Source organism: Saccostrea echinata, unplaced genomic scaffold (genome assembly GCF_033153115.1).
Source record: "Saccostrea echinata isolate AGI-Se365-2 ecotype Australia unplaced genomic scaffold, CSIRO_AGI_Sech_v1 ptg000009l, whole genome shotgun sequence".
Taxonomy (NCBI): domain Eukaryota; kingdom Metazoa; phylum Mollusca; class Bivalvia; order Ostreida; family Ostreidae; genus Saccostrea; species Saccostrea echinata.
In genome coordinates, this window is record NW_026889758.1 from 14,610,545 (window position 1) to 14,636,485 (window position 25,941).

The 25,941-nt window shown below is 34.4% G+C and overlaps 2 protein-coding genes across 2 annotated transcripts in view; one reads left to right on the forward strand and one right to left on the reverse strand.

Moving 5' to 3' along the window:
• LOC133182455 (uncharacterized) overlaps positions 1–25,941 on the forward strand; it is an 89,132-nt gene that overhangs the window by 43,731 nt on the left and 19,460 nt on the right. The window contains exons 33-52 of the mRNA XM_061317304.1: positions 144–289; positions 1,191–1,259; positions 1,650–1,932; positions 2,175–2,522; positions 2,780–2,991; positions 5,428–5,560; positions 10,308–10,502; positions 12,912–13,077; positions 13,368–13,435; positions 16,114–16,214; positions 17,631–17,777; positions 18,325–18,414; positions 18,517–18,623; positions 19,244–19,331; positions 19,491–19,640; positions 20,251–20,430; positions 20,628–20,726; positions 22,992–23,086; positions 23,226–23,491; positions 23,836–23,928. Of these exons, the coding sequence (XP_061173288.1) occupies positions 144–289; positions 1,191–1,259; positions 1,650–1,932; positions 2,175–2,522; positions 2,780–2,991; positions 5,428–5,560; positions 10,308–10,502; positions 12,912–13,077; positions 13,368–13,435; positions 16,114–16,214; positions 17,631–17,777; positions 18,325–18,414; positions 18,517–18,623; positions 19,244–19,331; positions 19,491–19,640; positions 20,251–20,430; positions 20,628–20,726; positions 22,992–23,086; positions 23,226–23,491; positions 23,836–23,928 (3,036 nt within the window). The remainder of the gene's footprint in view (positions 1–143; positions 290–1,190; positions 1,260–1,649; positions 1,933–2,174; positions 2,523–2,779; positions 2,992–5,427; positions 5,561–10,307; positions 10,503–12,911; positions 13,078–13,367; positions 13,436–16,113; positions 16,215–17,630; positions 17,778–18,324; positions 18,415–18,516; positions 18,624–19,243; positions 19,332–19,490; positions 19,641–20,250; positions 20,431–20,627; positions 20,727–22,991; positions 23,087–23,225; positions 23,492–23,835; positions 23,929–25,941) is intronic.
• On the reverse strand, positions 23,838–25,378 carry LOC133181843 (probable E3 ubiquitin-protein ligase MID2). The gene has a single exon (XM_061316469.1). It carries the CDS (start codon positions 25,326–25,328, stop codon positions 24,408–24,410), a length of 921 nt encoding a protein of 306 aa, XP_061172453.1. The 5' UTR covers positions 25,329–25,378; the 3' UTR covers positions 23,838–24,407.

Consider the following 25,941-nt stretch of genomic DNA (forward strand, 5'->3'; position numbering starts at 1 on the left):
AATGACATACTTAGCAAACTTAATGACTTGGTGTAATTATGGATACTTGCATGTAGAAGTATACAAAAATCAAAATGTTACTTCTGGCTTTGATATTAATACTGATAAATGGAACTTTCCTCTTAATTGTTTACTACTTTCAGTGGAGAACACCCGCTTAAACAGTGGTGAAAATGACATGTGGGAATGGCATATTATGGATGCTCCAGGTTTTCAGACAGAAGGGAATCTGGCAAATACTGTCTTTCTTTGGGTGACACAATGTGTTGTGCTTAACTCCCCAGTCAAGGTAAGGATTTCTACAACTTTAGTTTGTAAAACAATTAATATTACCTGGCAAGTAAAACTTGAACAAATGTAGTGCAGTCTATATCTAGAACAGTTTAGACTGTAGTCTAAACTAGTGGTCACACTAATAAGTAGATATTAATTATGCTGAATTTTTAGGTCACCTGAGTCACAAAGGTGACCTATTACTATCTGGTTTTGTCCTTTGCTGTGTGTCATCCGTTATTTGTCGTTTATAAAATTTTGAACATTTTCAACTTCTTCTCATGAATTGCTGAAAAATTTTAACCAATATTGGTATGTAGAAACTATGGGTAAAGGGTAACATAAATTGTGAATTTCATGGTCCCTGCATGGCTCCCAGGAGACTGAGGGTTGTGGCTAAAACCATCAAAATTAATGCAATCTTAAAATCTTCTTCTTTACTTTTTGGCAGTGGGGCTTAGTTGGTCATATATTGAGAATACATTACTCATTTGAAAATCTTCCTTACTCATGGAAAACTAGCTGAAAAACTGTTTGCATGATAATAAAAGTCATATCCCTCAGGCTCTAAAAAAATTCACCACCCTTAGCCCATCGTTCATTCCCTAGGGTGGAGTTCAGTTGGTCATATATTGAAAAAACTTTATAATACAATGTACCTTTAGATATCTTTTTCTTACCTGAATATCTTGAAGAAAAGTTTCATAAATAAGATAATTAATAATGATAGAGTTCTCACCCAACAGTAAAATATATGAGTCCAGGTCAAGGTGCGGTATTAGGTGAGGAGAAAGTGGCTATAGCTTGAGAATCTCATGATACTCAGGTGACTGTCAAGGCCTATAAGCCTCTTGTTTAGCAAACAGTGTGTTGCCATTCTAAATAACTGACCATTTTGTATGTTTTATCTGTTTCAGTTGGAGCTAACAAGTTATGAGAAATTATTTCCAGAATTAGCAAAGGAACCTGACATCAAAGCTAATATGGTAAAGAGAACTTAAGTATACAAATTCAGCCCTATATACTTTATACTGAGAGGATTCAGTGAAAGCATGTCTTCTCTGTCATCAACCCTTTACCACAGTTAAATGTCTCTCCCTTTGATCCAGCATTCAGGCCCCAAAGTGAGGCTAAGTTGGCCATTAATAAAAATACATTATACTTTTAAATTTTTCTTCTTTACTCATGGACATCTAGCAGACAAACTGTTGACTCATGATTATTTTCTCTCTCTCATTTTTTATTTAATATTGGAGAAAGAATGACTCATATTGATATTATTTTCATAATATATAGCTCTGTATTAATGAATATGATGAGGATTTATCGTCATTCAAAGATTTGTTTTCATAAATGCAATAATATTGATTTTTCAGATCCTACACAGCATTAACTCTTACCTGAATTTCTCCAGTGTACACAAACATATCTTCAGAGGAATAGATTATGCCGTGAAGCATTTTCTGAGGTCTAAGAAATTGGAAGTTCAGACCATGAAGTTTGTTCATAAATCTGTGTCCAATAACTTTGAGTCCACAGGATTTGAAGTTGTGCCAAGCTTCTTCAACAGCAAGCACTTCCTGTTTCTGTGTCCAGGTCACAGGTGTTCTTATGTCCGGAGCCAAGGAATATGTGAAATTTCCTTACGAGGGTTTGATAGTGTGTATCAAATGGTTAAATATAATCATTAGCCTTATAAGCTTTGCTTTGAGAAACTCGATGCAATTTTGTAAATTGTGATGGCAAACATTTTTATCTTACATAAAGGAAGAGATCATTTCTGTAATTATTACTGTGCACATTTACTATTGTTGGAAGAAGCAAAGTAATTAAAATTTTTATCAGTTCTTTTGCTATATATTTATTGATATTTTTTAATTTTAATCAATCTTAAATTTTAGCTTATGGTAAGTTCATTCAGCACCTAGTATTGACCAAGAACAATTTAGCAACTCTTCCTAATGTGGTGTTTTCCTCCCTGAAGCATCTGAAAATTGTGGATATCTCAGAAAATATTCTAGAATCACTGCCAGAGACAATAGGGCAGTGCAGATTCCTAGAGATACTGAGACTTCAAGAGAACAATCTGGTTGACCTTCCAATGGAATTAGCTCAGTGTACAAGTCTGCAGGTGTTAAACATTTCCAGGAACATGATGGATGAGCTCCCTCTGGTGGTGACCATGTGCTCTAGCCTTGAGCAGCTTTACATTAATGACATGTTCCTGACACACCTGCCAGATGACATAGGTATGAAAATATTCATCTTAAAATACTTCTTAAGTACAGACTTGCACGTAGGCATATTTTCCATGAAGCGCTAGTGCGCTTCATGAAATATGCCTACGTGACAAGTCTGTGTGATTTACACACCAATAACTCACACAAAACTTAAAAACATTCCTTAAATAGCTGACTAATGGATATGTACATACAGAAAATCTGTGAATTTAACGCTATTGAAGTATCAGGAAGTCTGATTTATTTTGTGACGTTTTTATCCTCAGGGTTTCTGGACAATCTGGAGATTTTGTACGCCAAGGGGAACTGTTTCACTTCCCTACCAGACAGTTTTGTCATGTTGCAGCGCTTGACAGATCTGTCTTTACGCGGAGTTATCTTCTTCGTGAGCTCACCATCCTATATTATGTCCAGAGATCGCTTTGTGGAACTTCTAGAGGTTCATGGGCTCGCAAGGTGGCTGGATGCCCATAATGAGGTTCATCTTATTTGATTTTACCAAAGGGTTTACACTGAAGTGAATTTTTGATTTAGGATATTAATAAAAAAAAAAAAAGGCAACATCCTCATAAGAACTGTAATGAAATTATTAGCTGTTTTTTAATATTCTAATATACCTGGTATATACTGCAGGAATTATTTTGAGAACTGGTTTACAATGTTTTGATCATTAGCTTATAATCTAGTGTTTTTAGCTCACCTGAGCCAAAGGCTCAAGTGAGCTTTTCTGATCAAAATTTGTCCGTTGTCTGTCGTCGTTGTCGTCGTTGTTGTCGTTGTTGTTGTAAACTTTTCACATTTTTATCTTCTTCTCAAGAACCACTGGGCCAATTTCAACCAAACTTGCCACAAAGTATCCTTGGGTAGAGGGAATTCAAGTTTGTTCAAATGAAGGGCCACGCCTTCTTCCAAGGGGAGATAATTAAGAATTCGTGAAAAATTAATGGCATCATTAAAAAATCTTCTTCTCAAGAACCACTGTGCTTGAAAATATGGAACTTAGGTGGAAGCATCCTCAGGTAGTGTAGATTCAAATTTGTTCAAATCATGACCCCTGGGGGTCGGGTGGGGCCACAATGGGCGATCAAAGTTTTACATAGGAATATATAGGAAAAATCTTTAAAAATCTTCTTCTTAAGAACAGCAAAGCCATAATTGGTCATATTTATATGGTAGCATCCTCAGATAGTAGATTCAAGTTTGTTCAAATCATGACCCCCGGGGGTCGGGTGGGGCCACAATGGGCGATCAAAGTTTTACATAGGAATATATAGGAAAAATCTTTAAAAATCTTCTTCTCAAGAACAGCAAAGCCATGATTGATCATATTTACATGGAAGCATCCTCAGGTAGTGTAGATTCAAGTTTGTTCAAATCATGACCCCCGGGGGTCGGGTGGGGCCACAATGGGCGATCAAAGTTTTACATAGGAATATATAGGAAAAATCTTTGAAAATCTTCTTCTCAAGAACAGCAAAGCCATAATTGGTCATATTTATATGGTAGCATCCTCAGATAGTGTAGATTCAAGTTTGTTCAAATCATGACCCCCGGGGGTCGGGTGGGGCCACAATGGGCGATCAAAGTTTTACATAGGAATATATAGGAATAATCTTTAAAAATCTTCTTCTCAAGAACAGCAAAGCCGTGATTGATCATATTTACATGGAAGCATCCTCAGATAGTGTAGATTCAAGTTTGTTCAAGTCATGACCCCTGGGGGTCGGTTGGGGCCACAATGGGTGATCAAAGTTTTACATAGGAATATATAGGAAAAATCTTTAAAAATCTTTTTCTCAAGAACATAGGAAAAATCTTTAAAAATCTTTTTCTCAAGAACAGCAAAGCCATGATTGGTCATATTTATATGGTAGCATCCTCAGATAGTGTAGATTCAAGTTTGTTCAATTCATGACCCCCGGGGGTCGATAGGGGCCACAATAGGCGATCAAAGTTTTACATAGGAATATATAGGAAAAATCTTTGAAAAATCTTCTTCTCAAGAACAGCAAAGCCATGATTGGTCATATTTATATGGTAGCATTCCCAGATAGTGTAGATTCAAGTTTGTTCAAGTCATGACCCCTGGGGGTCGGATGGGGCCACAATGGGCGATCAAAGTTTAATATAGGAATATATAGGAAAAATCTTTAAAAATCTTCTTCTCAAGAACAGCAAAGCCATGATTGGTCATATTGAAATGGAAGCATCCTCAGATAGTGTAGATTCAAGTTTGTTCAATTCATGACCCCCGGGAGTCGAGTGGGGCCACAATAGGCGATCAAAGTTTTACATAGGAATATATAGGAAAAATCTTTGAAAAATCTTCTTCTCAAGAACAGCAAAGCCATGATTGGTCATATTTATATGGTAGCATTCCCAGATAGTGTAGATTCAAGTTTGTTCAAGTCATGACCCCTGGGGGTCGGATGGGGCCACAATGGGTGATCAAAGTTTTACATAGGAATATATAGGAAAAATCTTTAAAAATCTTCTTCTCAAGAACAGCAAAGCCATGATTGTTCATATTGAAATGGAAGCATCCTCAGATAATGTAGATTCAAATTTGTTCAATTCATATAGGAAAAATCTTTAAAAATCTTCTTCTCAAGAACAGCAAAGCCATGATTGTTCATATTGAAATGGAAGCATCCTCAGATAATGTAGATTCAAATTTGTTCAATTCATGACCCCCCTCCCCCCCCCCCCCCCCCGAACCACTTTTTTTTTTTAAACTTTTCAACCTTTCAAGACTGAACTGATTTCTGCTTTTTCCTAGCCATAGTGCTCAGGTGAGCGATGTGGCCCCTGGGCCTCTTGTTTTCTTTTAATTTGTTGCTCTGTTTAATATATGTGAGTAGTGTGCTCTCTAGTTCTTACAGAGGTAGTTTTCAGTACAATTGATGATTTTTAGGACAAGGAAGAACTGTTCAAGTCCTTTGATGAGGATGGTAATGGTATTTTAGACCAAAATGAGATTGGCAGACTGAATGCCACTATATACAACATCTTTCCTAGGTTTGGATACAAAGGAAAAGAATTACCAGGTATTAGTGTGCTCAGAGTCATTTTACCTTGAGTGAGAGTCTTAAAACTCCAGATAATGTTTTAGCAAAAGGTGTATTTACTCCCAAATTTTCAAACCAATGCAGAATTTGCTTCACAGAAAATAGCTAAGGGAGTATTTTTAGCTCACCTGGTCCTTCAAGTGAGCTTTTCTGTCAGGTCAAAAAGTGTCCGGTCCACCTGTGTGTCTGTCATCCGTCATGTGTTGTCTGTAAACTTTTCACAATTTTGTCTTCTTCTCCAGAACTACTGGGCCAATTTCAACCAAACTTGCCACAAAGTATTCTTGGGTGAAGGGGATTTAAGTTTGTTCACAGGAAGTGCCATACCGTCTTTCAAGGGGAGATAATTAAGAATTTGTGAAAATTTGGTGGCATCTTTTAAAAATCTTCTTCTCAAGAACCACTGGGCAAGAAAAGATGAAACTTATATGAAAGCTTTATTACATACGGAAGATTCAAGTTATTTTCAAATCATGACCTCCTGGAGTAGTGCGAGTCCACAACAGGGAATCAAAGCAAAGCCATAAGAAGTCATTTTAATAGAAAAGCAACCTCAGATAGTGTAGATGGAAGTTTGTTCAAATCATGACCCAGGGGTAGGGTTGGACCACAATGAGGGATCAAAGTTTTACATAGGGGTATATAGAAAATATCTAAAAATCTTCTCAATAACAGCAAAGCCATGATTAGTCATATTAATATAGAAGCATCCGAAGGTAGAGTAGATTCAAGAATGTTCATATTATGACCCCAGGGGATTGGGTGGGGCCACAACAGGGGACAAAGTTTTACATAGGAATATGTAGGAAATATCTGTAAAAATCTTCTCAAGAACAGCAAAGCTGCGGTTTCTCTACAGAGTTTTTTAAAATGTTTTGGAAATATATTGGGTCTTTTGTCGTAAGATCTATTAACTATGGTTGCAGGAATGATATCATGTCTATTACACAAAGACATGGAGTTATAACATTATTACCTAAAGGTGACAAGCCAAGACATTTTCTCAAAAACTGGCATCCTATTACACTGCTAAATACTGTATATAAAATAGCATCTGGCTCTATTGCAAACAGATTTAAAAAATATTTAGATAAAATAATCAACCCTGACCAAACTGGTTTTATCTCCAACAGATATATTGGAGAAAACATAAGATTGATATATGATATAATGCACTTTACAGAAGAAGAAGATATTCCAGGACTTTTATTACTGATCGATTTTGAGATAGCTTTTGACTCTCTTTCCTGGAACTTCATACAAAAAGCATTACATTTTTTTAATTTCGGCCCTTCCATCAGAAAATGGGTCACTCTTTTTTACACGGATATTAAAGCTACTGTTAATCAAGGTGGTAATTTTTCTGATGTAATTGATATTCAGAGGGGATGCAGACAAGGAGACCCTTTGTCTCCATATATTTTTTTGATCTGTGCAGAGATTCTAGCCATACAAATTAAGAAAAATAAAAAAATAAAAGGTATTACCATTAGAAATGTAGAAAAAAAAGATCTCTCAACTGGCAGATGATACTTCCCTTATTCTTGATGGAAGTGAGGAATCTCTTTTAGAAACACTGAAAACTTTGAACACATTCTCAGATATGTCTGGATTGTGCATTAACTTCTCAAAAACACACACTGTGTGGATTGGATCCAAAAAATACAGTGATGAGGTTTTAATCCCAAATTATCAACTTAATTGGGGAACTACTAGATTTACTTTATTAGGTATAAATTTTGATGTTGACCTAGATAAAATGTGTGAAATAAATTATCAACCAAAGCTAGTGCAAATCAAGTCTATTCTTAGTCAATGGGGAAAAAGGTTTTTAACTCCAATTGGAAAAATTACTGTTATAAAGACATTGGCTTTACCTATATTAAATCATTTATTTATGTCAATCCCAAATCCATCTAATTCTTATTGTAAAGAATTAGAAAAACTTTTTTTCTCATTCTTATGAAATAATTCAACTCATAGAGTTAAGAAAGATGTCATTGTTAAAAAATATGAAGATGGAGGACTGAAAATGATAAATTTAAATGCTTTCAATGTTTCTTTGAAATTAGTTTGGATAAGACATCTAGTTTTTACAAATAAAGGGTGGGAAAATTTCATCCCAAATATGAATATATATAAATTTGCATCCTGTGGTATTGAATACATCACTCAACTTATGAAAACCTTAAAAAATAAATTCTGGATTGATGTGTTCAAGTCCTGGGTTGATTTGAATAAAATTTGTACTGATTCTGATGCTACTGTAGACTCTCCACTGTTTTATAACCCTATGATCCATATTGGAGGGAAAACCTTTTATAGTAAAAAACTTTTTGACAATAATATTAGATATATTAATGACATTATTGGAGTAGATGGCTTTTTTTATAGCTATGAATGCTTTTCCAATACTTATACAGATATAAAGATTAATTTTTTAGAATATTCTAGCTTGATCCATGCAGTTAAAGCTTGGATAAAGAGGAGCAATTTCGATAAAAATTTACAAAAATCAGAAAATCCTCTTATTATGTCTAACTTTTATCTTGTATCAAAATGCAAAAAATCAAAAAACTTCTATGCAATTCTCAATAAAAATTCTTCTATAACAGCTGGTTACAAAAAATGGATTGAATTATTTGATTTGGATAGCAAGGAATGCAAAATAATTCATAAATTACCATTTCACAAGTCACAAAAAACTGTAAACTCCAGTGGTTTCAGTACAGAATTTTAAATAAAATATTGGCAACAAATTCTTTTTTATTCAAAATTAAGAAGGGTGTTTCAAAGCAATGTACTTTTTGTCAAAAAGAAGAAGAGACAATTGAACATATCTTATGGGAATGTGATCTTGTACAATCACTCCTTGAAAACTTTGAATATTATCTCCAGCAGAAAAACCTCCATTTGTCCATAACAAAAAAATCATTTATTTTAGGTATTGGAGGAAAAAATAATGAAATAGCTAATATCTTAATCTTATGGTTGAAATATTATATTTATATTTCTAGATGCACTGAAAAACCTCTAAATGTGCACTCTGCGATATCACACTTGAGTTATTTTTACCAAACACAAAAATATATATCATATAAAAATGGTGAAAAAGAGAAATTTGACGATCAGTGGAACAGGTGGAACCAACTATTTTTGTAACTCTCTCTCTCTCTTTCTCCCCCCTCTCTCTCTCTCTCTATATATACACAATTCTGTTAAAGAAAAGATATTGGACATTTTGTATATAATGAATTGTGTTGAAAAAATAAAATAATTAAAAAAAAAAAAAAAAAAAAGAACAGCAAAGCCATAATTAGTCATATTAATACAGAAGCATCCTCAAGTAGTGTAGATTCAAGCTTGTTCATATCATGACCCCCCCCCCCCTCCTCCCCAGCATGGGGGGTGGGGGCACAAAAGAAGATCAAATGTATAGGAAAAAATCTTTAAAATCCTCTTAAGCCATGATTAGTCAAAGAAATGTGGCATTAGAGTAGATTCAAGTTTGTTCAAATCATCAAGTAATCTAGAAACATTCTGGATTGCTATGGAATTTTGCACACCAGTCCGATAGGTGATAAGGATTTTCAGACCACTCAGTGATATGTGGTATTGTGTGCACAGTGCAGAGTTGGTGTATTTACTAGTAAGTGATAAATGCAAATATTAAAGTGATGACCAAAAGAAAAGCCCTTATCATTTATTCATTTGTCAGAGAAAGATAGAATGTAAGCATTGTGGCACATGGGCCTCATGTCATATGCAATGTGCATGTCTTTTCCACTGATAATTTTTCAAGATATTCTTGTTTTAAAATCATAAGACCATCAGCTATTGTTAGACAGAAAATCAGCATACATTACCAGGGGTTTGAACTGATATCAAATGATAAAAATCTTGGTGTTTTTTAAAGAAAAATTAACAAAAAAGATAGATTTAGCTGGTACATGTATTTCCTCAAAATTTGATTAAGAAAAGGTGTGGAGTACCATTATGTATTCTAAAAGCTGCACAAAGATCCTTTAATTATTGGAACCCTTAAGTTAAACAAGGAATAAGAAAACTAAGTTCAAAACTATGTTGCATATATCCTTAAGGTAGTTAAAATTTTTGAATGTGTGTTTTTAATTTTTTGATATTTAAAAAAAACAGACTTTCTAACTTCAGATTAGTTTTGTAAAAATTGTAGATGATGATAAATTTTATGGTAGATGGATTTTGTCATTACTAGGGACCCCCCCCCCCCCCCCCCCCCCCCGTCAACCAGCTGAATCCTCTCATTTCCAGTCCCTGGGGTTCATGACAAATTCCACATTAAATAACTGTACCTTTAACATCAATCAGTAACTCGATCTTACCACATGTAAACAACAACATGGCTGTTAGGCCTATGTATCAGTTTCTAGATCCCCTCACATCTGTTCCTACGGTTGTATTATTGAGCAGCATAATTTGAACTAATAAAAAGCAATGAAATTCTACACCCACAGTTGTTTCATGATTTTAGAATTAAATTATAAGGAATGACTCTAATTCTTGGCCAAGTTATTCGAGTTAACCTGGTTTGGGTCAGTTTTGCCTATTGTAAAGCGTAAATTGACCCAAACCAGGTTATACTGGAATAACTTGGCCAAGAATTAGAGTCATTCCTAAAATAAACTTTTGTAAAATTCTTAGGAACAATGTGAAAGAGTTTTATTAAAATTTACTAATTTTTCTGCAGATGAAAACTCAGACAGTGGATTCCCTATGCAGATACTTCAGATTCAAAATCTTCGCTACCTCGATTTGACTTACCAAGGACTTGTACATATCCCTGATTCCATCTCCTTCCTTACCAGTCTCCAGCATCTCAACGTCAGCTACAATCCTCACCTCCTCCACATCTCAGCCAGTGTGGGCAGTCTTCCTCTCCTCAGTAAGTAACATCAGTTACAATTCTCACCTTCTCCACATCTCATCCAGTGTGGGCAGTCTTCCTCTCCTGAGTAAGTAACATCAGTTATAATCCTCCCCTTCTCCACATCTCAGTCAATGTGGGCAGTCTTCCTCTCCTGTGTAAGTAACATCAGTTATAATCCTCCCCTTCTCCACATCTCAGCCAGTGTGGGCAGTCTTCCTCTCCTGAGTAAGTAACATCAGTTATAATCCTCCCCTTCTCCACATCTCAGTCAGTGTGGGCAGTCTTCCTCTCCTGTGTAACATCAGTTATCCTCACCTCAATATCTCAGTCAATGTAAAGAATCTTCCTCTCCTGAGTAAGTAACATCAATTACAATCCTCACCTTCTCCACATCTCAGCTTGTGTGGGCAGTCTTCCTCTCCTGAGTAAGTAACATCAGTTATAATCCTCCCCTTCTCCACATCTCAGTCAGTGTATGCAGTCTTCCTCTTTTGAGTAACACCAATTACAATCCTCATCATTTCAATATCTCAGCCAGTGTGGACAGTCTTCCTCACCTGAGTAAGTAACATCAGTTATAATCCTCCCCTCCTCCACATCTCAGCCAGTGTGGGCAGTCTTCCTCTTCTGAGTAAGTAACATCAGTTATAATCCTCACCTCCTCCACATCTTATCAGTGTGGACAGTCTTCCTCTCCTGAGTAATTAACATCAGTTATAATCCTCACCTCCTCCACATCTCAGCCAGTGTGGGCAGTCTTCCTCTCCAAACTAAGTAACATCAGTTATAATCCTCACCTCCTCCACATCTCAGCCAGTGTGGGCAGTCTTCCTCTCCTGAGTAAGTAACATCAGTTATAATCCTCCCCTCCTCCACATCTCAGCCAGTGTGGGCAGTCTTCCTCTCCTGAGTAAGTAACATCAGTTACAATCCTCCCCCTCCTCCACATCTCAGCCAGTGTGGGCAGTCTTCCTCTCCTGAGTAAGTAACATCAGTTACAATTCTCACCTCTTTCACATCTCAGCCAGTGTGGGCAGTATTCCTCTCCTGAGTAAGTAACATCAGTTACAATTCTCATCTCTTTCACATCTCAGTCAGTGTGGACAGTCTTCCTCTTCTGAGTAAGTAACTTCAATTACAATCCTCATCATTTCAATATCTCAGACAGAGTTTCAAGATTTCAACCACTGCTAGCACTTCTTCTGATTAAGTAACATATCAGTTATGATCCTCACCTCTTTGAACATCTCAACTAGTGTGGACAGTCTTCCTCTTCTAAGTAACATTAGCTACAATCCTCACCTCAGCATATCGGCCACTGTTTGCAGTTCTCTTCTTCTGAATAAGTAACATCAGTTATTTTCACATCTTAGCCAGAGTGGACAGTCCTCCTCTTTTGAGTAGGAAACATTAGTTACAATCCTTATCTCTTATACATATACATGTACATCTCAGCCAGTGTGGGAAATGTTCCTCTTCTGAGTAAGTAACATCAATTACAATCTTCATCTCCTTCACTTCTGAGCCAGTGAGGACAGTCTTCCTTTGCTGAATAAGTAACTTCAGTTACAATCTTCACCTCCTTGACATCTCAGCCAGTGTTGGCTGTGTTGCCAGTGTTTCCTCTTCTGAGTAGAATCAGATGAAATGCTTATAACCAAGACAATGCCACCAGATACGGTAGTTATTTTCTTCTGAGTAAGTTACATCTTCTACAATCCTCCTGTCCACAACAAGGCTACTGAAGCAGACAGTCTTTTTCTTCTGTGTTAGTGATATCAGATTTAACCACTTCAACTATGCACAGATTTAGGTAGTCTTCCTTTTCTGTGCAACATCAGCTAGAATCTCAAAAATTTGACAATCTCAACCTTATCTGTGTGGGCAGTATTCCCCTCCTGAGTGAGTAGAATTAGCTACAATCCTTATTTACTATATGTATTTTTGAATAGGTTCCACCATTTCTTTACTTCTTTTTCTTTCAATGTTTTTAGCATTAGAACTTCATGTTGTATTTGTTTTGTTTTAAATCTTACAAGTTTTTTGCTTGCAAAGAGTAGATTGTTTGCAATATGTATTATTAGTTGTACATTAGTACACTTTTTCAAAATAACATACATGCAGCATTCATTACACAATATTAGGAAGAAATGAATTCAGTGGTTATTGTTTTGTAATGGCTTCTGTTCTTGCAAGCATTATTTTGGGAGTTATACAATTCAGTTAAGCTCAGCTGAATTTCTCACATTGATGTTCAAAGTATCTTAAGTGTAGAGTTCAGTATACTAGATTTCAATCTGTAGACTTTGGAAATGGAAGAAAAACACTAACAATGACAAATTCTGTGATTTAGCAGTCTAGTTTTGGATTAAAACAAAATTTCTGATAGACTTTACTTATGCTATAGTACAAATTATATTTCAGCCCTGGGAATGACTGAGTGTCCGGTACTTAAAACCCCACCTAGAGAAATTCGAGACCAGGGCTTCACGGCCAGCTATGCATATCTCCGACGTCTTTTGTCAGGGTCGGTGGAGTGTAGGAGAACTAAACTCATGTTGGTGGGTTTGGGAGAAGCAGGAAAAACAAGGTATTAGAATCTAGAAACTTGTCACCTATCTTATTGTAACATTTCAGACTAGGAGGTCTGAGAAGAAGATCAGGTCTGTTGTGTCTTAGAAAAGAGGAAAGCTTTTGATTTAATGATAAATTCAGTGAACTTTTATATTGTATATGATTATTATATAGACTGCTTTAAAATCATGCTAATATAAATTTTTGGGGATAAATTTTTAAATTGGTGGAGTAATTTGGAAAGAATGCAGGCTGTTGTTGTAAGCCTTGATATTAATTGTCATAGTTGTCCCTTGATTCTTTAAGCCTGGCCAGAGCTCTTCAGTCCAACGACCTCAAAACAAGCTTGACTGGACATGAAAGCATTACAGATGGTGAGTATCTATAAATAACAATGACCTCAAATCAAGCTTGACTGGACATGAAAACATTACAGATGTTAAGTATCTATAAATAACAACGACCTCAAATCAAGCTTGACTGAAAATGAAAACATTACAGATGTTAAGTATCTATAAATAACAATGTCAAGCTTGACCAGATATGAAAACATTACAGATGATAAGTATCTATAAATAACAACGACCTCAAATCAAGCTTGATTGGACATGAAAGCATTACAGATGTTGAGTATCTATAAATAACAACGACCTCAAATCAAGCTTGACTGGACATGAAAACATAACAGATGTTAAGTATCTATAAATAGCAACAACCTCAAATCAAGCTTGATTGGACATGAAAGCATTACAGATGTTGAGTATCTATAAATAACAATGACCTCAAATCAAGCTTGACTGGACATGAAAACATTACAGATGATAAGTATCTATAAATAACAACGACCTCAAATCAAGCTTGACTGAACATGAAAACATTACAGATGGTGAGTATCTATAAATAACAATGACCTCAAATCAAGCTTGACTGGACATGAAAACATTACAGATGATAAGTATCTATAAATAACAATGACCTCAAATCAAGCTTGACTGGACATGAAAACATTACAGATGGTGAGTATCTATAAATAACAATGACCTCAAATCAAGCTTGACTGGACATGAAAACATTACAGATGTTAAGTATCTATAAATAACAACAACCTCAAATCAAGCTTGACTGGACATGAAAACATAACAGATGTTAAGTATCTATAAGTAACAACGACCTCAAATCAAGCTTGACTGGACATGAAAACATTACAGATGTTAAGTATCTATAAATAACAATGACCTCAAATCACGCTTGACTGGACATGAAAACATTACAGATGTAAGTATCTATAAATAGCAACAACATCAAATCAAGCTTGACACAATATAAAAGCATTATAGATTGTGAGTATCTTTTTACCCGAAAAACTAGAAAACTGACCACTCAGCAAGTGCCCTGCAGATGGGTCTGCATCTTTGAGGGCAGTTTGAGGGATGTATTAATGATAATTCGATAAAGAAAAAAATTATAAAGGAAATTTTAAATACATGTATATGAAGAAGAATGTGAAACAGCTAGCACATGTAAAATGAAATTATGAAATTTAAAGATATTTCCTAACTGACAAATGAGGTTATAATCCAACTAACCTGTGGATAATTTATAGTATCCTTGTTAATTCACTAAAGGCAACAAAAACATATCATATCTTATAAAAATAATAATTAAATGTATGTTTTACCAAACTGAAGTATGCATTTTATAAAATGCCAACCTTTAATAGTGAAAGCAAACGTCACTCAGACTTGACCTTAACTTCAGAATACCCAGACTTGACCTTAACTTCAGAATAGATATCACTTGCAGAGAGAGGTAATAATTAGTCATAATGTGAGAGATAAAGATAAGCCTCTGTACTTTCTGCAGAGGGCAAGATGAATAATCCCCAGGGATTCATTGTACTGCTCTCTCATATTTTTATTCTTAGTCTACAATGTGAATACTTTCAACAATGACAAAATGAGGGGTTATTATCCAGCTACAATGTACCTGTAAAATTTAATCGTGTCCTTGAATTTACATAAGGCAGCAATAAGAATGTCATATCTTTAACTATATTTTTTTTTAATTCTATAAAATTATATTGCAAAAAAAATGTATACTAGAACCAGATTGAAATATTGAAGTTATTGCAAACAACACCCAGACTTGACCTTAGCTTCAGAATAAACATCACTTTCATGCAGGTAGAGGTTTTAATTAATCTTAATGTCACAGATAAAGATTAGGCTCTGGATTTTCTATTGCAGGTAAGTTAATTAATCATAGAGGACTCATTGCAGCTTTCACAGTTTACAATATAAGATTAAATGGACAAAGAGAGATAACTGATGAAAATGTTCCTATGAATTAGGAATCTACCCCATCACCCCAGCTCCCAACCGGATGAGATCCAGAATCCAAATTGGTATCAAAATACAGTTGAACTTCGATATCTCGAACACAGATATCTCGAATACCATGGATATGTCAAAGTGATTTTGAAGCCCCAATCCCTTATTCCTTAAGTATTTTACCCCGGGTATCTCAAATCCTCGGATATCTCGAAGTTTTTTCTCGGCCCCATGGAGTTCGAGATAATGAGGTTTGACTGTGTGTCTAACTGCCTATTCAACCAACATACCAAATTTGAACTAAATAGGACAACTGCAACAAAAGTATTTAGAAAAAAAAAACAAAAAAATTGTGGATGGAAGAATGACAGATAACAGACAAACAGACAGAGTGATTACTATAGAGCACCCACAAATCCTTGCGGGACCCTAATTAAATATTGGATATACTTGTTAGGACCAAGCATGAAAATGTGTGTCTTAATAAAATAGTCATTAAATTATGTCTGTCTGTTAATTTATCAACAACTTTATGTAACACAATAAATGTCTTTCAACTTCCAAAAAGTACATGATTGTATATTTACTTGAGGGTATGTAGAGGATAGCTAGAGGAAGGAACCTATAATTGTATTTAGTCCTTGGTAAAATTTTGAATATTATTTTCATAGGAGTAAGGAAAAGATTTTTTTTGATTGGATGTTTTTTTTTTAAAAAAACAGGCATTGATATTTCTACATGGAAGATATCCAAAGATAATGAGGAGATCTCGTATAGTGTTTGGGATTTTGCTGGACAAACAGTGTACTACAACACACATTATGTAAGTTCATATCTCTATACTTCATTAGTTTGAGTAGTGTCAAACCAGTATCTTCAAATCCTTTGCCTCATTGTCATCAAACGCTTTACATATGTTGATCATTTGAGTGCCTTTATATTGATTTGAAGGTCAGTTGAGTCATGAAAGTGACCTTTTGCTATTGTCTTTGTCCATCTTTGTTTACCATACATTGTGCATCATGTGTCAAGTATAAACTCTATGCATTTTCAACTTATCCTTTAGAATCACTTGGCCAAGGAAAATAGAAAGGATCGAGTCATTTTACCCCCCTGCTAACAAGTTTTTTTTAGGGGGGGGGTGGGGGGGGGGAGGAGGGGATATATAGGAATCAACTTGTCTAGCTGTCTGTCCTGCTCTATGGCTCTACAATCATATCCAAACTATAACTTGACACAAATATTGCTTATGACCTTAAGCTGTAACATGACCTTGACCTGAGGTATAAGTTCAAGGTCACTTGCAGAGAAATGTACCATTCCTGTCCTTGTCACATGTAATGGAGAAACATTGAAAACTCGTAATTGACAGAAGAAGTGCTTATAACCTGAGGGTGTGTCATGACATTGAGCCAAGGTTAATTCAGCAAGATCAAAGTCACTTGCAGAAAATGTGTATAATTCATGTTTGGTGTAGGCCATCTTTAAAAAAAATGTTTGTTTGCCCTCTCCCGACACAGGATAAAAAATATGGGTAGGTAGGTAGGGAGAAAATTATTTTTATACAAACACACTTGCAAATATGAAGTTAAAATAGTTATTAATAGGTGAAAAAAATTCAGAATAAATTAAAAAAGGGGGGGGGGGATTATTTTCATTCAAAAGCACTTGAATAAATATTTCTAAATTTTGCCACTTTTTTGATTTAATATTCCCAATTCAAAAAGTGCAGGATCTTGTGCCAAAAAAGGCCAGTTAATTAAGCCTTGGGCATTGGTATCATTGAGGTCCCCAGCGAGTCAAGGACAGTGTCCAGTTAGGGACCTGGAGGCACAGCTCCCTAAGCTCCTGAGAGCTGGCAAGAAACTCATTTTAGTACATAAATGACTGTTTTTTAAATTTTTTTTATCTCTATACATCATTGAATGAATTTTTGGGGGGAGGGGGCTAGAGGGGGCGCATGCTGGGAGCATCCCCGTCTGAATTCATGCAAGGTCAAATTAATAAATTAAGAAGGCATAAATTGTGTAATATTAATGACTGGAATAATTTAAGAAAAATATGTAAAAACCTTATTCAAAACATTATCTCTTTAGCAGGAATGAGGGTACAAATGGTTGCAAATTCACGGAGAAATTTATAGAACAACTTTTAAAATCTAAGATCAAGGAATACAAGGCTATAAATTTTAAAATCTATATATATGCAAGGATTTTGTAATTTAGAAATTTTCTTGTAGTTTTTCCTGTCAAACCGAGCTGTTTACTTCTTGGTTTGGAATGTGCGTCTTGGACATGAGCACGCAGGACTCAAATTCTGGCTCAGCTCAATTTCTGTACATGCTCCTAAAGCTCCAGTTCTTATCGTAGGAACTCATGTTGACCAAGTAAGTAGATACATAGTAGTAGGAACTCATGTTGACCAGGTATGTAAATACGTAGCCAAAAAATGTTCCTGATTGAAGTAGTAGCAGTAATAATTTTTTCCTTTTTATTTTCTGAAATCTTCTTATAGAGGAGGGACTCATGGTTCATTAAAAATATATATTTTTCCTTACAAAAAATGAGGTTCCATGCAAAATGTTTTACACGCATTCTTTTAGTTTAAGCTTGTTAAAATTCATTTAAATTATCTTTTGAAGTAATACCTGTACCACTAATGCATGTTGTTGATTGATTTGAAAGCAGTTGTACATGTAGCAACTTACATGAATAAGTTTCTTATTCATTGAAAGATATGACTGTAAAATAGTAAATTCTTAAATGAACAAGATATATATTTAATTAAATATTTAGGTAAATATTCATTGGATATATATATACAATTTCAAAATGATAGAAAAATAGATATTCAGATTTCTTCTTTGATCAGTAATTTCTTTCATTTGTAGCTTTTCTGTTGAATATTTCACAGGTGATTTTTCTTGTTTATAGGTGTCCAAAATTGAATTACCTATGGAAGAATTGAAGGCGTCCTTTAGCCAAATCCAAGGGTTTTTCTTTGTTAGTTCTCTAACAGGACAGGTATGTGTATAGGTGATATAGGAATCAATGTTGTATTATTTTGATGATGGATTGATTTTTTTTTTTACAAGCATACAGATGTACCTGTCCACTCTTTTTAAGGGTCTTGAAGAGCTAAAGGAGAAACTGGTAAATGTGACCTTAACTCAGGGTTATATGGGGGAGTCCATTCCTATGGCATGGCTAGAGTTAGAGGACATCATTAAAAAGTAATTAAATTTGTGGATTTTTAGAAATGTCTAAGTGTCCTTTTATTGACAAACATCATTTGAAGATTTCTTTTATTCATTTCTTATTTACACTGTATGTTATGGAATTCAAATAAAAAATGTTAAGTTGATACATGTACTTAAATGTAATAAATAAGTGATGGAAACAATATTCAATTAAAGATTGTGTAATAACTGCATATTATTCATTTACATGATTGTTACTATTTTAATGGTACTATTTCTTAATTGTGTAATGTTCATCCCAAGTACTCAATAACTTCCCGTGGTTATCCCACATGCTTTGTCTACGCGCATAAATACAAGGTCAGCATCAGAATGCACACGTGCTTATTGGATTCTTTAGTGTTTCCCAAATATTACAGATTGAATCATGTATCACAAGCTGAAAATGGTTATTCATGTTCTATCTATGGGATTGTTGACACAATTTTTCTTAAATAAAGATAATTTTTTTTAAAGTTTATTAAAAGAATTCAATAAAGTCTTCATAGGTAAAAAAAAAAATACCTCCATCGATATAATCAACAATAAGTAAGCTTAATTCAGTGGTTCAAATTTTCCAAATTTTGTATGTTTATTATGAACCTGAACTTCAGATTGAAGACAAAAACAAAGATGGATACGATAGACTACAATCAGCTGTTTAAGAGGGCCAGTGTAGCGGGTATAGTGGAGGAAAAAGAGGTGAGTACAAATCAGGGGAGATCTCATACCCTTCAGCGTCCAAGCACTTTAGACCCACTTATCCTAGTTTTAAAAATAGAATTTTATTTGCTTTGTTATGATAATCTCTGCAAAACCATTTAAAGAAAAGCATGTTAGTTTTGCTGAATAATATTTCAGTTTGCAGAGGCAGTGGCTTTTTTGCATGACCTTGGGTGCCTACAACACTTCAGTGGTAACGAATATTTACATTCCAAAGTGGTGGTCAACCCTCAGTGGATCGTGGATGTGATGGCGTGTGTGGTATCAGTGAAAGAAAGCCCAATTAAGGTGAAAAGTCTATAGATAAATTAAGGTGTATAGACAATAGATAAATCACGGTGTATAGTCAATAGATAAATTAAGGTGTATAGTCAATAGATAATTAAGGTGTATAGTCAATAGATAAATTAAGGTGTATAGTCAATAGGTAAATTAAGGTGTATAGTCAATAGATAAATTAAGGTGTTTAGTCAATAGATAAATTAAGGTGTATAGTCAATAGATAAATTAAGGTGTATAGTCAATAGGTAAATTAAGGTGTATAGTCAATAGATAAATTAAGGTGTTTAGTCAATAGATAAATTAAGGTGTATAGTCAATAGATAAATTAAGTTGTATAGTCAATAGATAAATTAAGTTGTATAGTCAATAGATAAATTAGGTGTATAGTCATTAGATAAATTAAGGTGTATAGTCAATAGATAACTTTAATACAATGCTTAAAAAATAACTAGTTTTAGTTTATAGTTTCAGCATAAATTATACATTGAATTTCATTTCATAGAAGAGGTATGTTTACTATTGTCTAAAGCCTTCAACAAAAGTGCTAATATCTAAATTTATGTGATAACAAATGGTATAAAAACATTTTTTGTGCATGTGGGTTTTTTATCTATAGAATGGGAGGCTGAACCATAAAGATTTAAATATAGTGTGGAAGGATTATCCTGAGTCCCTGCACCAGTGGCTTTTACGCTTGACTGAGGAGTTTGATCTGACGTTCTTTATTCCTCCAGAGGAGGGCTCAAAGGAAAAAGTCAACTTAGTTCCATGTCTCCTACCAGAAAATAAACCCAAGGTAAGGACAGAAAAAAAAACTCAAATGCATTTGGGTGAGTTCATTTAAAACAGTGAATCAATGAATATTCTCATTTCAAATTAGGGAATACTTTTGATAACTTATAAGAATAATTGCTGAGTTTCAAATATTTTGTTACAAACATGTTGAGTTGTACATAAAGCAGACCTTGAGTGTTAATGTTGACTCCTCCACAGTTTGAATGGCCAGAGCCGGATAAGAAGAATGGTATCACAGAGACTAAGATGATCTATCTGTTTGATTACCTCCCCGCAGGACTCTTCAATAGAGGCCAGGTCAGTGAGACAGGATTTCTATTGTTTACGTGAGATCTGATATCCACATTTTTTATACTTAGTGTTGACGTGGTTATTTATCTAGTTATGCAGTAAGCTTTCAGCAACGTTAAATTGACATATAATTTGGAAAAAAATATCCAAGTTTTAGAAGTATCAAACTATAAAATTCACGACCACATATTTTATACTCACACAAATGTTTGTTAAAATGTGTACTAGTTACCCCCCAGCATAAATAACAACTTAAGCAGTAAAATAATGTAAAATACTCTATAATTGACTAATAGATGATTTTGGGGAAAAAAAACCTATGTTGTTATGGGCTATGTATGCCTTCAGGGGAATATTATCTAGTACTGGTAATTAAGTATAACAACAGAATGATAAGTTGACAACAAGTTACATGGTAAGAATTATCACATGTGTGAAATTTTTCTACTTAACGAGGTTCGCTCCTGAGCTTTTGAGCAGATTCTTATCTTAACCTATATTTCAAAAATTCTGCATAATGTTTTAATTCTTACAATAAATTTGGATTCTACAATGCCAATTTAACTATATTCAGTTAAAACTCCATGATTAAATTCCATACCAAAAGCATTAAGTGAGGAACTATATTTTGTGGCGGAAGGTTTTTTAGAAGAAAATGATAATTTTTTCTCTTTCGAAGAATTAAAAGTATGTTAAGTTTGGATTCCTATTTTTACATGTAGTCTGCACACATAGTTCTTTTGTGCAGTGGACTGTTTTATACTGGTCCTAAATTATCTATTAAAAAAACTGTCATGAATTCTATCATCATATTTGATAAATATAGCAAATATATTGTGGAAATGAAGAAAAAAATAGCCCTAATTTAAGCTTAAAATTAGCACTATTTTAGTAATATCTAAAAATTAACATCACAGACCCCCACTTTTAATTTTCTTTTCTGAATACATACGATACTTTTAATCATTCTTCTTAAATTCAGTAAAATGTCATTACTTTCAAATGATTTTTTTTGCTTGTTAAATTTTAATACCAGAAAAATGAAAATGTTTGAGTGCAAAAAGGTCAAATAATTGAACATGCGGAGTAATTCAAAAATTTCTTCGTTGTTACAAATTTTAATGTGTCTGTTTAAGATGAAATAAGACGGTGTTTGTTCACCATAATTTATTTGAACAAAAAATATTGAAGGAAAAACTTAAAAAATTGATTTATGTGTAAGACGTATTTACAGTGCAAAAAGGTCAAACTAAATGCTCTGTAGCGCCAAAAGAAGCGCATTGACCCCCATTTTTTGTTTTGATTTTTAATAAAGCTATGTGTATAAATTCTAAAAATATACTTGATAAAAAGTTCTCATTACTTTTGATGGCAGGATCCAACCTCCTTAAGGTGTACCTTAGCTTTGAGTGGGGGTCATTTTAGCATTTTAAATAATTTCACAGCAATATTGCATGACTGTGATTGAATATGAACATTTACATTATATATTAAGTTTATACATTTATATTTAACCTCTTGCAGTTGTTTATTACTGTATAAGGAGAATTTTTAGTGAGGATTCAATTTTATTGGCATTATTAGTGAGGATTTTGAGATCACTAAAATTGAATATGCTAACAAGTTATTCCAAATTGGTTGTTATATCTTTCTTGACATTAGAAAATCACTAAAATTACTTCTCGGTAAAAATATATACCATTTTTTTTTATAAATCTCTAAATTTGTGTCTTGCTAAATATTCTACTTATATGGTATTTCAAAAGTAGCTAAGTAATATAAAGCCTTGCTTTCAGGGAAAGTATAAGGCCTAAAATGGGCCTTAAAGGGGGGACATATTGTCAATAATAAATTAGATTAAGTAAATATAACTGTAGAAGTGGTTATATTGAAGGGTTGAATGTTTGATGATTTCAGTATATCATAAAAATAGCTAGTGGAAACTTTGACGATCTACAGTGCTCTTGAACAGGAATGTAAAAGTTGACGAGTGGAAACTTTGACGATTATTAGAAATTCGTCAATTTCATCAATGTTTCCACATTGTCAAACTTTCCACTTTTACAGTAAGTTGTAGAGAGAATTTTCATCAGCATTTAGCTCTTCAATAGCCTGCACCCAGATTCTGATGCTTCTAAGTTAAAGAATGTCATATTTTTTGTGCAAAAATGTGTATTGCATATACGTTTTGAAAAACAACATGCACAAAGAGGGTTTATAATACAAATAAAGGAGGGACATTGGACTTCTGTAGCTGGTATCATGTTTCAGGTGAGACTGCAGGAATACTCTGACTATTACATTATCTGGAAAAAGGGGTCATACCTGAAAAAAGATGGACAAATTGCCATTCTACAGCAAACCAAGTGAGTTGATCCTATACACTGTTTTCATTCTTGCTACTCTCTCGGGGAGTGTTTCTTGAGAAATCATGCAGAATTTTTGTAAATTCGTGTTGAGCATGGAATATCTTGATTAATATTTAATGTATGTTTATTTGTATAGAGACACAGAGATGGTTGTCCGAGTCCAGGGAAAGATGCCAGAAATCGTCTTATTCCACATCCACGAGGTGTTTGAGAGTTTGATTCTGGAGGCGTACCAAGGAGTTCGGTATGATTTTACGATCCCGTGCCCCGATTGTCTGAAACACTCGGCCAAGGACCCCCATATGTTCTTGGCTTCCACCATTCGTAGAGCCATTGAACTTAAGGCCCCTTTCCTACAGTGTATGGCCTACTTCCACACCATTTCTGTGGTCGACTTGCAATGTGAGTACACCAACTTTTATTTTCATTACCCTTTACATCAAGATTGACAAATTCTATGCAAACTGTAACTATGTGCAATGATAAGAATGCCTAAGATTCAGAAAGGTTTTAGAGGAAAATGTAATATCTGTTTTAAATATATCAGTCGATAAACTTTTGAATCATTCCATATGTTCAATTAAATTAAAACAATGTTTAATCATTTTGTAGAATCTATTATAAATACTCTTTGTTATATAAAGTAATAATTCTTGAGAAATGGACAACTAAAAATACACTCAATGTAGTATTTATTAGAATACTGAAGTGAACAAAACCCAGTGATTATAAATCAACTGTTTCAGCTGTGATGCCTCCAACCAGTAACAATGATTTTGATGTTCACATACAGAAAGCGGTCAGTGGCTTGCAAGATCTACGTCGCAATATGAAAATAGGTCTGTATAAACAGGGTTTTCATTTGTCATGATTTACTATTATGGGAAAGTCCTTAAAGCCTACAGTTTACATCTATAAAGTAAAATTTTAAAATGTATATTATAACACATAATGTAATGGTTTGTCATAAGTATTACACAATCATTGATTACAAGTACAGACAGCTACTGTCTGAGTTCTATTTAATAGGTATACATACTGTGGAATCATCATTGTTTGTGGGGAACCAATGTTTGTGGATTTTGTGGGTCACCCTTACCCATGAATTTATGTTACCATGAGCCACAATTTTATCAACATGGTTCATTGAATCCTCTTTATATATATGAGTTACTGACAAAATTATGTAAAATTTTGTGTGTTCAAGAACATTGACGCCCACAAATTAAAATGATTCCATGGTAAGTTTTTCATCAGTTCACATTGTATTATACTTCATTAATTAAATTAGCATAAAATATTTTCTTTATCAAAAAAATTAATCTGTACACAGAAAGTTATGCAACATGATGTGCTTCTTCCATTGTAAATGAAGGTCATCATACTCAATTTTCCCAAACTGCTCCTCAACAGGCCCTGATCCGGGTCGCCCAGGGATAAATTTTGGGGGAGGTATATTATAAACAGGGGGAACATTCTCTCTTGGCTTATTTATGTCATTTTGTGCATATTTATAGAGTCGTATAAGCTCCCTGCCCTTAAGGTTGGCAGCTTTCTTTTTATACTTTTGAATTTTAGCCACGAAGTCTTCACAGATTTGTTGGTACCAAGCTTCAAACCTCTCCTTGTACTCGTGAATAAGAGTACCAGTCTCCTGAATCTCTGTCATCATTTTCTCCTGCAGTTGGTCCACCATCTCAATCTGACTGTTTCTTTCCTCCATTAGACATTCACGGAACATTTTATGTTCCTCAAGGGTCATGCCCTGGAGAGTTATCTTTCCTTGTTTATACAGTTTCACTCGATGCTGCATCTCTTCTCTCTTAGTGCTGAAAAAGCAAGGTCTTGGGTCATTCATGTTGGAGGTCCTGCTGCATTGTCCACACACAAGCTTGTGGCAGTAGGTGCAGTAGATATTCTGGTACCAGTCTTTGTGATGTGGACATCGCATGACTTCCCTATGTTTTTCCCAAAGCTGGATATTGATTGAGTGGTGCTTGAAGCTTGCCTTACTCCTTAGATGTAGATGATTGCACCAGTTACACAAGTTCTGGTTACATTCTGTACAGTAATGGTTCACATTCTCGTAAATGTCACACAAGTCACATGGTATATCTCCTTTGATGACTACCCCGTCCGGAGCGAAGACCTCACCCCGAGGCTTTTTTGGTGGGGCTATCTTCTTATACTCTTGGCATAATTTGTGACTCTCAATTCTGCCATTACAGGGACAGTCCATTGTTGATCAGAATGAATGTTTCTGTGTAGGGGAAATCTTGATTCTAAAACTGAAATGAATAAGGTACTTGTTTAATAATAAAGTGTTACTCTCCTGGTAAACAAAAGGTTTGAAAGAAATAATGCATTTATAGATTTCTTCTTAAGCAAAAAAGAATTGAAGGTTGCATGATTTAAGGTTCACTGATCCTCTGATAAGAGGGATAACTCTGACTTTGATAAATGACCATTACTAATTCTTTTATAAAATTGTCAAAAGGTTATTTTGGTCAAATTTTGTCCTAAAGGTATGCTGAAATAGTGTGCATTTTAATCATAAATTAGGTTTCTTTAGGATAATCATAAGGCTAGCATGAAGGAGAGATTTTATATGAGTGAACAGAGGAGTAATGAACCTTAACATGAGTAGTTGTAAGAGAAAGCTCAAAAGTTTCTTTTCCTTGTTTTGAAAATTAATTACAAGAATGTAATAGCAAGTAATTAATTTTCAAAACAAGGAAAAGAAATCAATGCATAAAACCTACAGGATTCAAACCTGTAACAGTGTCAATTAAAAGCAGTTCTTACCCTGAGTTATGTGTAATCACAGTACATTTCTTCACATAATCTTAAAC